The 15,960-nt window shown below is 40.3% G+C and overlaps 1 protein-coding gene across 1 annotated transcript in view; it reads right to left on the bottom strand.

Annotated features, from left to right (window-relative positions):
* snd1 (staphylococcal nuclease and tudor domain containing 1) overlaps positions 1 to 15,960 on the bottom strand; it is a 172,100-nt gene that overhangs the window by 25,468 nt on the left and 130,672 nt on the right. Inside the window, exon 18 of the mRNA XM_030719705.1 lies at positions 13,354 to 13,495. Coding sequence (XP_030575565.1) covers positions 13,354 to 13,495 — 142 coding nt within the window. The remainder of the gene's footprint in view (positions 1 to 13,353; positions 13,496 to 15,960) is intronic.

The following is a 15,960-nucleotide window of genomic DNA, read 5'->3' on the forward strand; positions in this document are numbered from 1 at the left end:
TAAGAACTGGGTCACCAGCTGCAACCAAGCTGCCTTCTGTTAAAGAGTCCTCAATTTCCAAGTCCAAAGGCACCATGTCAGGTGAGGAGTGCACCCAACAATAATCAGCTTGTCCACTAAGAATTCATCATCCAGAAAAGGGAGGACACTGAGGAAAAAATAATCTGATTGTGGTACAATCAGCTTTCAAAACGCAAGCTTTGCTTCCACATCTTCAAAATTAAAATCATGTTGAAGAATCACAATTTTGACATACTGGAGGTGAATCAGAGAGGCACGAATGCAACAGGGACATGACGTCTACTGAGAGATCTAAAAAAATAGTAGCCAAGCTGAAACATGTCCAGAGGTACACAAGACGATGGCCTTGAATGTGAGATTGGTGACATTTAAATCGGGCAAGGCTTCTGATTCTTATGGACGTATGCTCTGAGAACATTTGCATCAAACCCCCATAAAAAAAAGGCTTCATCTCTGGATAGTTGGAGTGGACAATCATTTTTAAAGATTTTTAATACTTCAGCACCACTGGTGACTCACTGGGCAAAAACCATATTAACACCTTAAGATACCAAAACCTATCCAAAAACTACCTGTGTGTCTTGTTTTGCCTTACGCTGGTTTGACTCGTTAGAAAAAAATTGAATTTTAAATTAAGCAAGCCAGCTCGCCCAGTGGGTCTTTATGGCCTATCAAGCCATTATATCATGCGAGGCAGACCTATTATGGTGGATTCAAGGCGAGAATGGGGCTGTCAATATGGTGGGAGCTTGAGAAATCAGATTATGAGTCAGGGCTTCATGGATCCAATGACTGCGGTAAGTGGCAGCCTGATTTGCACCCATCAGTTGCAATTGGGGAGCTGATTGTGAACACCACTAAGTATGCGCATCTCCAAGAGAGCCACTTTTCTGGTGTTTGTGTTATATGTACAGTATATTTATTTGTGTACTGCAGAGCATGTTTACACACGCATGTCTATTAGCGTTCGCAAGTGGCTGTGTGTTTGTGCGTAGAGCTGTATGAAGAGTGTGGAAGCAATTACAGCAGCTAGTTTAGTAAAGTGGCCCATATAAATTTCCATGGTGGTATTTTTAGAGGCCATTTTCACTGATCTACCACCTGGAGGGGGTTCGTGGGCAGGAGCGCCAGAATCATGTGTAATGGAGCATCTTTAACCACATAAATTCATAAAATGGGGAAGGACAGCGAGGCAAACACAAAACTGAAATGCATATACATTGCTGTGAAAATGTTGGAGGTTATTCAAAGGAAGTAGAGATGCTTTCCAAAATATTGCAACAAATAGCTGCTGCAACAAATATAACAAGGGATGTCTCTTCTTCATATATATTTCATATATATTCATATATATTTAAACCGAATGGATAAAAAATCCAGCATGTCAGCCTTGGGTAAGAACAGATTCCTCACTTTGTACACGTAAACTTTTGTTTTACAGTATAACCGAGATTACTGCAGAAACACGTCGTCTCCCACTAACCTGTTTTCCTGTGTGAAAATAAATGCAGTTAGTGTGTGCATGCATCTGTGTGCAAAATTAATAAGCGCTGCTTATGCATGTTACTATCAAACAGCTCGGAGGCAGGCACTGCATGCACCTTTTTACTTCTGTACTGCTGCTGTGAGTTGTTATTAACAGCTAAAAGTATTTATGCAGGTGGAGAACAAGAAAATACAAATAATGATGCTGTTTTCCCACGGCTATCTGTGCTGAGGCAGACAGACAGCTGCAAACCAACAGCAGACAGGAAACCTTCATTTGCATGCCGTCAAACTTAAAGCGATACAAAGGGTTTGTGGGAGTGTGTAGGAAAATCCGGGAGCTCGACTTAATTGTGGGTGGAGGGGGTGTCAAGATGGTGGGTGTCCAACACATCACTGGCCACCCACTGCTCCGTCGATTGCTAAAGAACGCAGCGGGTGGGGGGAAGAAGCGTAAACACACCAAACAGACCCATCCTCAGCGTTTTCTAGAGAAAGTAGTTTTTAGAAAACACATCAGATGAACCGCTTTCCAAACAGCTTGCATCATATGCACCAAACACACACACAGGCGGTGTGGTTGCATCATTATATTCCAGCTTTACCACTGTGGCTTGGTGCAGAATAACTAATATTGCAGTGGACTACAGCTTCCACAGTCAGCCACCTCCTTGATTTATTAATCAAATTTAAAAAGTTAGCGTGTGCCTTCCTTCTCAATGAGAGTGTGTGTGCGCATTTAATTGAAAATGCTTTATTAATGTAAATGGTATTTACAATACTGAGCAACAGAATTGATTGGTTACAGTGTGAACTGGGTCCTTGTTAGCTGATGTTTAGCTTATAAGACAACCATAGCATAGATTTTAGGATAAGGATCTTTATGTAGACTGGCTAAAGAAATGTGCATTTCACATGTACAATCTCTCACATGCACACACATTTCATCCCATGCTATAACATGGTTGATGGGCTTTTTACTGCCCATCACCTTTATTTCCTCTGGTACACTGCATGTGTACAGCATGTGATAAGAGTTCTATTTTCCTGATATTTGGAAGAGGAAAAATAACCGGACTGCATGCTTTCGGTCATTTGATTTACTCTGTGGTCTGAAAAGGAAAGTAAAGTCTATATAGGCTTTGGATTGGGTTGTGTAGACAAAGGGTACTGACAACTAAGTATTTTTGATTACTGGTTTTAATAAGGTGATTTGTCATCTGCTTTGCCCCATAAATCTATTCAACTTTCAAGTCGAGCAAAACGATGATGCAATTTTTCTTACCTTAAAAGAAAGAGTAAAACTCATGGACTTCTATTTGATAAATAATAACTCACGAATAATATTAATTTATAACAATGTCTCTCTTTTTCATTTTCACCTCCTGTTTCTTATACTCTAGAAAGAAAATAAGCAGAATAATGAAAGATATCTAATGTGCATTTTCTTGCATCACACTTTAGCATTAGAACCTTCTTATCTCAGTCTCGCCCTGACAGAGTTGTAAACCGACACCTCCCAAGCATTTAATGATGTTCATTTCCACACTTGCAGACTGCAAGGTGTGCTTGATTTAGTATGCGGCATGGGACTCAGGCATTATCATTATTCCGTGTTGGGATTTGAAGGTCTAATTAGAAGTGCAGACTTCTTGGATCATGGATTATCAGAAACACTCCATCCATATGTCCAGGTTTAAGTCTAGGCTTGTCCACAGAAGGACATCCATGTACTGTCAAAGTGCTTATCACAACAGAAATAGCAACAAGAACAAAACGCACGTGGAAATCAGGTGGATGTGCAAGGAATTACACATAAATGTCCACAATTAAGTCTACTGTGACTGCAATCAGCGTGGAAGAACGCTAAAATGAACTTCACAAACTGCAGGTGAGCACTGACAGAAGTAATTTGCCATCTGGGGTGAATTGAGTAAAAGCTTAGGCAAGTGCAGAAATTCTGAATGAATAGGAACAGTCACATTAGGATGGAAGGACAGCTAGGAAACACTGCATTACAGCAGAAGATTCCCATTTTACGTTGGCATGAAGACAACTAAATATCTGTGTGCAGAATGGGTAAACCACGGCAAGCGTGAGTGCTCATTTTGTGTTGAATGGAGAGCCAAAGTGATGATCTAAAAAGCAGCCAAACCACTGACTGCGTCTTATGCCGGCCAATTTCTTTCTGTCTTCATCTCTTTATTCATCTGTTTTTTTTTTCTCTCCCTCGTTCTGTAATTTGTTTATTCGCCATTATGGCTGCAGCTGTTTGTAAATCATATATAATTACATTCTGAATGCCCACAGCATAGCGAGGGAACAATTAGGCTTTAAAACAGGAAAACAACAAAAAAGGTGAGAGAGGAGAGAGAACGAGAGAGAGAGAGAGAGGGGAGAGAGACTGACAATGTTACAGCTTGGTTATGATCATATTTTATTTTTTTGTGGCACACTGTGTGTGAGCAAAGAGGGAAAACAAAAAGCCACTGAAAACAGTGTATCAAGTGCCCTTTCACCATGCATCCCAAGACTCTACTGAATTCTATTAAGCTGTTTACAAAAGGCATTAAACCCACACAAGGGTAAATAATCACAATGTGAAAGAAGCTTAGGCCAGGAGAGCAATGGCTACCTATGAAAGCTTTCCAATTTCCTGGTTTATAAGAATGACAAAAATTAGGAGTCAAAGTGGAGAGAATCTATGAAAAGGGAAATAACTGACTGAAGAAGATCCAGACACATAAGCCTAGCTACAACTGAGTAAAATTTATAAAGGAAAATTGAAGGTAAGATCTAGAGGAGAGACAATTATCCTGAAAAACTCTTTTCTTTTTGCATCAGCATTTTTGCTCAGCTTGGAAAAGCTGCAAAGCCTTTTTTGTGCGCCCGGCCTGGCTAGTCAAAGACTGTGTGGATACATGGATGGTACATCCATCTACCATCTGAGAGATTCACAGACGCTGAACAGAGCTTTGTGCTCTAGCTCACCTGTTAGTTTGCAGTGTTAAATATGCATGAGATTTGGACAGGCTTCATCCTCTTGAGGCAGAGGAATGGCTGTGTTTCAGGACATGCAAGCAACAATTTCAAGGTAAAAAGGCAGCAATGACAAACAACAAAACACAGCCTCAGTATAGAGTGTACTGGCCTGGGAGGCCTGCAGTGCAAACAAGCACACAAAGGTGTTATGAGTCCACTGGCCTCTGTGTGTGGTCAACAAAGAACCAGTATGGCAATCACCTGCAGACAGTGTGAAAATAAGGCAAGATAGGAAAAATGCCATTTACTCCCTCTCCTGACTGATCTTTAAAATGCTGTCAGCATCTATAGCATGTTGAAGGAGGTCAAGGTAGAAAAACAAATGCTCGCCTAACATGACAATTGCTCTTCCACTCCTTTTAGAAAGGGATATGGATTATGTCTTACAATCCTCCAACAGCTCTTCCATTTTTCACTTCCTGGCAGTCTGGAGACTTTTTTTTTTTTTTTTTTAAACAGCAAATTACCATTTCTGTAATTGGAAACGCCATCACTGAGAGAGAAAGCATCTGTGGCTCTCTTTTTTTCATCAGTCTCTTCCGTTCCTCTATCTACCACCTGTCGAGTCTCATTGACTGCAGCTAATGCCCGGATTTGATTGTGAGGACTTTATATAAGAAGGTCCTTATTCCCCAAATGTGCACATATTTGCACATTTTTGCCCACATTTGGTCGATTTGATGAGAACCAGATTTAGACCTGCAAGTGGCTCACCACTATGAAAAGGCCCATTCTGCCATTCAGCTTTAGGTAATCGACCTCGAAGTTGACATTAGTGCAAATCACGCTTACTGTGAGTGTGGACAAAGATGCTTATTTTACACCTGAAAAGCAAAAGCATCCCACCTCAAACCGACAGGTGAGCTGACCTTTTTAGAAGCTAAGTTGCGTATCTGATTTAATAATGAATGCCTTGGGAGGCGGAAGATCATCTTGGCGAGACCTGACCTCTAAATATTGCATCTGCTGCAGTGGCACGGAGCTAGTGCTGCTTCTATTGCAACTTTCATTCCCTAGCTTGGTTACTTTGTTCAGTGTAGGTATATGGTCGAATCGGACTACAACAAGGCCTTGTACACTTTAACTAAATTAAACATGGGACATAAAACGCAGAAGGACAAGGATCCACTGGCCACAAAAATAACTACTATTCTTTTTTCGGAGTATGGTCTGTTTTTTAAGGCAACAAATTCTAATTCAACTGAATTTGAAATTAAAGCAAATATTGTATGTGAACATAGGTGCTTTCATTCATATTATATATATATATATATATATATATATATATATATATATATATATATATATATAATTAAAACCATTTTTTGGACCAAAAAACGTTTTACTATAATCATGAATATACCCACCATAGAGAGCATTTTTGTGTTGGTTATTTTTCCACTGCTAAATCTCAGCAATTTCTCTACTTAAAACTTTAATAAGACTGTTCAACAGAGTATCCATGCATAAAAAAAAAAATGTTTTTATGGGGGGCGGGGGGGCGGGGGCATTGGCATAAAAGTTAATTATCTCAGCCCCTGTCTGACTCTGGCCCATAGTATTAAAGTTAGATGTTTCATCCAAACATGAAAAAATTAAAAAAAACTTTTTATTAAGCTGTATTCCTTAAAGTAATCATCACTTGGCTGCCTTGACATGGCATCTAATTAGCAGGCCACTCAACCTGATTTATATGAAATGCTATAGTAATTCTTATGTTCTCTTAACACCATGAATAAAGAGGGAACTAGCCAACTTAAATTTCTACTTGAACTAAAAACATGAAAAATTAACATTGAACCTAAAATCAAAAATAATAATGCAATTCAGTTTCGAAAGACAGAAAAGGGCCTGGTTTGAAGACCGGCCAGAAAGAGAGTTGTTCTGCCTGCATTGCTCCAACAGTAGTTGGGTCCAGCATCATTAGGTGATGAACAGCTGCTGTGTGTAAAAGGTAGAAGTGTGAATAATGTGGACGGAGTGGCACCTGGTTGGGGGGGGACGACTCCACTCATTATGAGGCTGTACGGGTGCCAGGAAACAAGCAGCAGACAGGATGTACCGCCAACCGTGCTGCAGCTGAGGCCTGGGGTGAGCAGAAAATGTGTGTTTGTCGGTCGGGGCCAAGCCTAGCAATCCAGTACCATGGATGTGACAAGTGCGTTAGGGCCAAATCAGGGGGAGGCCACTAGCTGGGAAAGACAAGCCTTTTTGCCTAGTGATATAATTTGCAGCCTGGGAAAACCAATGCAGACTCAAACTAACAAGTCTGAGTGTTTTAATTAAGTCATACACAGGAATAATAAAACTCCTTTCTGTTGCTGTACCTCACTTACATCTGAGTAATTGCAATATTAAACAGTATGGCACACACTAAACACCATTTCTGCACAAGTTTACAAGACACAATAAATGCTTTTTGTGGCAAATGTAAGCTATCAAGACTGGGCATTACCTATTGTGGCTACCACTAGATCCTTCAAGGGCCCACCTGCTTTTGGGGAACGACTCCATTTCTTCTTACTGCATGTATAAATGTCAAGCACGTTCATGTGTCGCAGGCAGACCCCAGCTTATATAAGCACTGCTATGAAATGCCTGTCCAGATCCTGGAATGTCGCCTCTTGGCAGCCTCTAAAACTGAATCCTGTCTCTCCAACACTGCAGTGAAGCTTTTTTTTTTTCCACAGATCATCAGAACTGTCAGCTCTGTGGGGCCTTTGTCAGCTCTGTGGGATAAAACTCAACTCAACTTGTAAGAGGATATGGGTAGAAGACCCAGGTACTGAATTTCTCCTGTTTTGCACAGCTCACAATATCTAAGGAGGATCTCCTCACTGGCAGAGAGAAGAACTGACAACAAGTATGATGACGATGTCATTCTCCTTCCTGCCCAGGCATCATGGTCTGGCAGTTCCATCAGCAAGCCTCTATCTTTTCCAGCACCCAATGAGGTTTTACCCACATGTGGTATGCATGCCGCTGGCTGTATGGGATCTATCTGAGTGTGTATGAGCAAGATGAGGCATTTTTGGGATGAACCATCTGCCACAAAGTTACCATTAAAGATGATTCTAGCCTTGAGATGGCCAACAATCAGGTTCTGGGGCTGGCTGTGATGGTAGCTCAGTCCATTTAAAACCTCAATGTGGTCAGCCTTCTCTCAGTTTACCAATTAGAGGTGTGTAAGGAGATTTGTCTCCTGCCAGATAAAGCGCCCTAAGTTTGGCCAATGAAGATATGAGGTAATTCACCCACGGCCAAAGACACTGCTTATTGAGACATCCCATGCTGGCGCAGCAGGCCACAAAAAGTGTAATGAACTGGAGAATTTCCCCCCCATACTTAGATCGGTCAGCTTCAGCTCTCTGGGCACATAGTGTTGTCCACATGTTTATTTTAGGTTGAAAACTGCATTTCTTTGTAGTGCTCCTCTTCAGATGTGTTATGCATCCTACAACATTTTCTAGACAGTGGCAAAAACATTTTCCACTGGCAATGCGTATTTGGCTTCATCTTTGTCTGGGCAAGTGGGCTTTGGAAATACGCCAATTGGTCAGCATAGCCTGATGAGAAGGTTTATGAAGGAAGCCCATCAGCTGCACCCTGCTTTTAAGCCTCCAGCATGCCTCCTGCAATTTGCCCATCATTTCAGAGGCTCTCAGGGCTGCTTTGAAGTCTGCTGACTTGAAGGCACATTCTCTCAAAATTATCTTTTTGCTGGCTTTCCGAGAAGCAAAAGGGACTTGTGAATTACATGTTCTATCTGCCATAGTTCCCGTTTGAAGTTTTCCAATGACTATAGCTACAGTTATCCTGTTTATATACGCCCCACTCTGGGGGGTAACGGCTTTTCACCTCAGTTGTTTGTTGATGATACCAGCTTAATTCACTTTCTCATGCACAGCCTCTATGCATTGAATTGGACAGAATTACCGAATTATGAAGGAAAAATTAACCAGCTCTTTGTTTCCTGGGTTCCCTCTCATTGAGGGAAGCTTCTTACCTGACAGTGGTCATCACAATAGGTGGTGGAGGCTATTATGGTGGCCTGTCACTGCCATCCCTACACGTGTTTATTAGATTCTACCAGCTGAATATGCCTGCACCTTGGTACACTCAGTCCTTAGTAAGGTCTCAGTATGCCACTGTGTTGGTAGAGTACATCTGAGCAGAGCTTTTAAGATCCATGTCTACATGTTATAGCCATCTCCACTTCAGGCAGTGTCAGAAATACATGGAACAATCAGTAAAGGGTGCATTTCTGGTTCGTGTTTGTGCTCTTGTGGTTTCCTTAGTTTTACCCCTGCATATGGGAAGACAGAAGTCTTGTGCAAAGAAAGTCTTTGTAGTGCAGTGAATAGAAAAAGCAAACAAACAAAAAAAAAAACAATTAAAAATGTCTACTTCAGCCATTGTCTTTGCTTCTCATCTACACATCAACGTAATTCTTCTCTCTGTGTAACCAGAGAGCTACACAATTGGACACCAAAGTAATCAACTTTCCTGTGTTGTAGTGTTTTGGTCAGGTACATCTTCCATATGCAAGATCTGAAATGAAATGTGTCACTATGGTAAGGTAGGGGTATTTTGCAACACTGCTCTAATACTTAAATAGAAACATAGGAGAAATACATTGAGAACACCTGGCGTGGGGCCTGGGGACTATTAAAAAGGTGGATATGCGACTTTGATTTTGTGGTAGTGAAATCTGTGTGACTGGTCAAGCCAGATGTTTCAGAAAATAGGGAAAGCCTGGGAGCAATTTAGAGGAAACAAACACTCCGGTATCACTGTATGTATTTATACCCATACACCCACCTAAGATTCACACCCACAAAGACCGCAAGACTATATTTAGCAAGTTTTTAATTACGTAGACTCTCCAGCATAGCGGTAAACTAACAATACTGCACTGCACAGAGTCACTTCCTTCCCCTGCGCCTGAAGTGGCCTTTGTCTTTCAGTGTCCAAGGTCACACAGATCTATGCAGGCCCCCCTCTGACAGTAATTACACATAGCCTCCGGAGAGGAAGCAACATGCACAAGGAAAATAGGGGGAGAAAAGACATAGTATTACAAAGCAGAGATGTGTCTGTCTGTGTGTGTGTGTGTGAGGCGTGAAACAATGAGTGATAAAGACCCTTAAAATAAACTGAGGATTAAAGACCAAAATCCCTCATGCTTCTCGGTAACTCAGAAAACCATTCCTAACATGAAATGAATCCCTTTTCAAGCATGTGTAATGATTTTCATATATGGGGAGTGGGGGGGGGAACAAAACAAAACACTCACTTATGAGTAATTAAATGTGAATAATTAAAATGGGAAAAGGGGCAAAACACAGAGCAGATACAGTGGAGCCCCAGAGAATAAAATATATTGCAAACCACATTTAATTCACAATGTTCAAAAATTGCTTAGAATATGAAAACAAAGACTATTTCTTGGGTGTTTGTATGTATAGATTTTAAAACAGCCCAACAGCTGTGAAAGCTTTTCAATACATATTGGTTTCAACAGACCACAATAAATAAATACACACATTCCAGCCTATTAGATAACCACAACTCAAACAGGGTTAATGGTTTGGAAACTGCATCTAAATATTAATGGCTGTAGCTGATTTTTTGTGGGTGTGTTCTCTGTCTTGTCTTTAACACATTACACTGGAATTAAAACATCTTTTTCCACAGGACTGCTCATTGGTATTAATATCCACACTACTTCTAAGTACTAAGCTACTACAACTAACTACTATGCAAAGCAGTGTTTTACAGCCATGTGACAAAAACGTGTGTGTGAAACACTAATCAAAATAAACTGTTAATCTAGAAATGGTATATTTATTTAACAATAGTACAATAGTGATAGCGATTATCATAACTGGGATATTTTCTTATCCCAGCTATTCAAAAAAAGGCTTGGGGAGGGGCAAACTGTATTGAATGAAAAAAGAAAAATGCAATTTTAAAGTATATCATCTATTGCTATGTCTAAATTCAATTCAGTGTTTACTCATCCACTTAATGTTTCATAGGGCCTTACCTGGCAGATGTTATTAGCTATAGGTTGGGAAGAGGGCAGCAGAGGGCAGATGTATAAAAATCCAACTATTCCAGATGTTTTTGAATATTAATAGTGGCACAGATGCTATAGCCGCTTACGCATTTATGTGAGGTGGTATGTTGTCATCAGTTGCAATCGCAAGAGTATAAAATTCAGCCTCTACTTCTAAGCTTATCTGAGTATATAAAAGTCCTTCTTTTCAGAAATTTTGTAGGGTGGAGGTGGGGGCATGTAATGATAAAGCACTCAGCTTGTATGATTTTACAGGCCCTAACACTTTGATGTTCTCTTCAAGAGGTTGGTATGACTTAATGTAGCTTTGAGGGCGCGTCAGCGAAAATGAAAGAAACCAAGAGAGAAAAGGAGATGGAGGAAGGCGGGGAGGGGCAAACAACATGAAGGAGAGGGAGATGAGGAGAGGAAAGCAGAGGGTGAAGACCGGTCAGGTTTTTCCTTCCCTGCTGAGAATAACATTTTTTTTTTTTTTTTTTAAACTAGCACATAACTCTCTTGGTAGAAGAACATGGGCCAATTAAAGAGAAAAATAAATAAATAAACAGGTCCCAGCACTGCTGGATCATCTAAAAATCAAGCCTTTATATGAGAAAAGATTAAATAACTCACAGCTCTCCTGTCAAAATACACTGAGAGCAGCAATATATAAAAAAAAAAATGCAGTTTGTGTACAATTTCTTTAAATGCAACACTTCAGACGCTACCAAGGAAAAAAAAAATGTTGTAAATACTTTGCATCTCACCATTTCCCCAGGTCCGTTTATAGGTATAAAGAACTTATGAGAAATATGCTGAAAAAATAAAAATCAATAAAAATGCTTTGATTTGCTCTTTCATGTGTAGCTTCAGTACATTGTGTTTCCCACAAGAACCTGAAATCCTACTCAGTTTTATATATTGTGTAACATATTTTACTCCTATTTTTTTCCCACCTTTACTGAAAATAAAGGCTGCTGAAGGCATTAACCCTAGCTTCAGGTTAATGTGCCACATGCTATACATTTCAGCATCTTCACAGAGCCACTTGATTTTGATCAATGATATTAAAAAAAACTCCTGACTTGCAGAACGGTGAAGCTGAAGTAGCCAGAGGCAGTGAAAAGGCTTTAGATTTGAATCTACAGCTCATGGGAAAAGATGAATAGCAGATTGTTTGGGCACATGTCACAACACCTGAAGGTTTCGACATACAGCGGAGAAAAGAAAGGTTATACAAACAATCAAGAGCCAAATGTTTTTCACAGTCATAAATGATTGCATTATTAAGATGTGTGCGATGCTTAGGCTTAGATTGGCAGTAAATGAAGGCAAATTAATTAATTATGACAGTGAGGCAAATTAAAAGGTGGCCAAAGTCAATTTCATGGCCTCTACCAGCCAACTGCCAGTGAAGACAGATGTGGGGGGCGGCAGAGAGAGGAAGACCTCAGAATCCTGGGCTGCTCCTACAAACTGGCAGACGATGAAGGGATAGTGATTGGCATAAAGGCTTCAGATCAGTTCCAGCTAGTTTGTCAATGCAGGTTTTAATGTATTTGCATGTTTCTAAATGCAAAATTGTGTCAAGGCAATAATTAAAGCTACACAGACAGAATTTAAAATAGACAACCCACCCCCAAATCTCTCTCCTCTCTATTCTAAAACCTTCAAAGCAGATAAGCACATACTTACATATTTCAAGCCTCTTTTTTTTGTTTTGTTTTGATTGAAATCATTATGGCTTATACCTCATTGCAGCCCAAGCAAATTAACTTTAATTTTTTGAGATGCACAAGTACACATGCCATGTTTCACATGAACTTAAATTCCATGTTGTTTTTTAGCTTCACACAGGATTTGAAACCCACTCCCCCAAATGGTCCTCTGCTTATCCCATTGCACCAGCATGCCTTACTTCCTACACAGACTTTTGTACACTTACTAAGAGTTCACACTACTCATCTGATCTAATCTGATCTGAAGAGACCTGTGACTGTTCAGTCTCCCATCAAGGGCTAAATTTTCAAAAGCCCCAAATCAGAGGCCAGAGGAAGTGCAGGAGTCTAGTTCCCCCTTAAACCATTCGAGTTCATATATGGTGAAAGGAATTTTTTTTTAAAACTACAATCATGTCAAACAGATTGCCTACTCAAGCTTTAAATCACAAACTTTTTGGTATCATAGACAGACTGGTTTAAAATGAGAAAACTCCATTTGAATAATAAAAAAAAAAACATGAATGGTGACAAGAGGGGATAAAGTGATTTATTCCTATCATTTAGAAGCAATAATAAGCGGGATGTCCTTTGTTTCGTCTCTCCTGATGGGAGGGATGCTGCAGCAAGGGATGAGGCAAATGTCTGACTGGTAGAGATAATTGTCATTCATAAAGTTAGTCTAGTGTTTAAAAGGGAATAAAATGTGAAGGCCTTGCTTGCACCACTGTTGGGAGCTGGTGTAGATAGTGGTATTTAGTGCAAGGCTGCAAAACCATGATGAAAAAATAGGGAGCTTAAAGTAAAACAGCATGTTTATAAAGCACTTTTCTAAACTAACTCTCATTGGTTACTCTTTCAAATTTGGTATTCACTGGAGTGTGTTTGGTTTTGCAAGCTGCCTCTTTAGGCCAATTCAAAAAATCATATACTTGGAAAATTCAGTGATGAAAAATGAATTTTCCTTCCTTCTGCACTTGTCATTCACACACTCGTTCGCTCATACACACAACAGTCTTGAGGTACCTGTCTCTACGTCCTGGGCGTAGAAGTGCAGGGTGTCGGCGATCTCGGTGACAAATACTGGTTTGTAGTTTGCCACGCGCTCCTTCTCCTCGGAAAGATGCACGACCTCCTCCACTGGCTTCTCCTCATAGTTGGCCCATATCTACAACACACACAAAGAGTGCAAGAAGACGAGTCAATGCACGCAGCACAAATATAGAGACTGGATGGTACAAAACAGAAATTTTCAATCAAGAGACAATAAGAATTTGTGCATGCTGCACTAGCATTTATGGCAGTATGAGACTTGTGAATGAGACTGGGATGTCATGCTGACATACCAGGTCTTAGTGCCGTGTTGCACAGGAATCAGCAAAGCAACATTCGTCTTTACTCGTTATTTTGGTCTGATTTCAAACCCTTGTTGCTACCAGCATAAGGCACAGTCTATCACTCCTATGACAGACTTCTGACCTCCCATAATACTATAAAGATGCCTCAGCACATAATAAAGATCTTCCTCAAGTTTCAGCATTCATTTTAAAGTTAAAGGTGGATTGAGGATCAAGAGTTAAGATTAGCCATGTAATGTTGGCGATAATATCGCTCCCTTGGTAAAGAACGTCGTCGATTAGATCCCTTCACAAGCACGGCGATTTATGAGTATGTGTGTAAGCAGGTTACATCCTTTCTAAGCTGCATCAAGGTTAGTCCTCTTTCGGCTCCCCAGGAGAAACGGAGGGCAGGAGGCTCATTAGAGAAAAGTGCTTTGCCTTGGGCCACATATCAAATTGCATGGATGTCAGCAAGTGTGCGTGTGTGTTTACAAAAAGAAGGGGATGCGCCAGAAAGAGTAGGCGGCTAAAACGAAAGCAGCATGTTTGTGTACAGCTTCAGGTACAGTAACAGTATTAAACACACACACACAAACACAAGACAGTTAGGATGAAAGCGAATTAATCAGCTCCCTGTTGATGAATCATTGTGAAACGGGAGAGGCTGGGTGGGGATCTCGAAAGTCAAAAAGTACAGCTGAGCTTCATACTGCTCCAACATCTTGTATAGCTGCAGCAAAACTGCTCGTTACTGATCATTTCTGCAGGCCATTTGGAAAGTGTTTACTTTTAAAGGTTACTGAAAAAGAGGAAAATGAGGCAGGCAGATTTTTAATAGCACACTGATATCAGCCAGTTAGATTCTAACTAATCATTTGAGTGCATGGTATCTTTGAGCTAATTAGATTAGCTAGTTTTACTATTGTCACCCCCCCCCCACTTTGTCTTGACTCATCTGCCAAGATGCATGTGGTAATCACACCTGAGGCTTTATTGTAACATGCACTCCTCTGCATGCTAAGATGATCCTGTACCTCATTGATATGGCCGAGGGAACCTAAATCTGTTCTCACACAGTCACATTTTGGACACGTGGTTTCTCTATTGGGTGAAAACATATTTTTAAGGTCGGGGTAGCGCAGGATTTTGTTGGGCAAATAAAAAGGGGCTTGAAAAATGAACACACAAGCCTCAAAACTGCAGTTCCTCGAATGTCCTCAAGCCTACATTTATGATAGATCCTAGAGGTAAACTGGCCAACTTTATAGCAGGAAATGATGTATTTGCAGCCTAGTACACACAACAACAGTTTTGAAGCAGCACACACCTAATTGTATATAGCTTACAGCTTTAACTGAGGATGTAGTTGCTTTGAGTGACAGGTTGCTAGCTAAAATTAGTACTATATTTATTATGACAGTACCAAACTAGAAAACCGGCTCTCAGACAGAAAGCAGACAGGTAAAAATCCTGGGGATAGAGGTCAAGCAAGGTTAATGAAGACTGAAAACACAACCAACACATTTAAACACCCAAGATCAACCAATATCAGGATAGCAGACATTCTTGATATATGCAGACTTTATGTGCACACTTACAAATGCTGGAATAGACAGTGTTTGGTAATAAACACGATTCCCATACTGCAACTGAGCTGACACAGACTTGGCTTTTGATCAAACGTGCAGCACCAATTAGGGAAGACAAAGATTAGAGTGTCACCATTCATTAGCCTGGTGGATGTCACTGCAGCACTTTTAGGCTAGTAGCAAGTTACAGCGGGACTGGACACAGCGCACAAAGAGAGGGCTTCATGTTGACATCTGATTGTATGACGCATACGGGCGACCAGTCTAAAAAAAGTTATTTAAACAAAAAAGGCCATATTGCTTTTCCCAAGCAAAGTTCTTAAATGGCACTAAACAAAACACATTTCATTTGAGGCATTACCCAATGCTCTGCAGGACATTAAGAAAAAGCAAAAAACATCCAACCCTCAGTTGTCATTAACTGCAGCTCTAGTTTTTATCTTTACACCCCTGATGCTTGTGTCCGCTTCTGCAACAGGTTTCTGAACATCAAACTGCTTTTTTCTCTTTGTTTCTGTATGAATGAATGAGGGCAGTTGGTTATGTGTTAATATGTTTATTATTTGTGGCCAAAACTGCTAAAAGACTCCAGTGATCAGCGCGATTACAGCAAGATGAAAACTTGTTTAGCATTGTGTTTGAGTAAACCATTAGACAGAAGAAAGAGCTCCATCACTTTTTAAAGCTTAAATAAATGTAGAAAT

The sequence above is a fragment of the Archocentrus centrarchus genome, chromosome 23 (genome assembly GCF_007364275.1).
Source record: "Archocentrus centrarchus isolate MPI-CPG fArcCen1 chromosome 23, fArcCen1, whole genome shotgun sequence".
Classification (NCBI taxonomy): domain Eukaryota; kingdom Metazoa; phylum Chordata; class Actinopteri; order Cichliformes; family Cichlidae; genus Archocentrus; species Archocentrus centrarchus.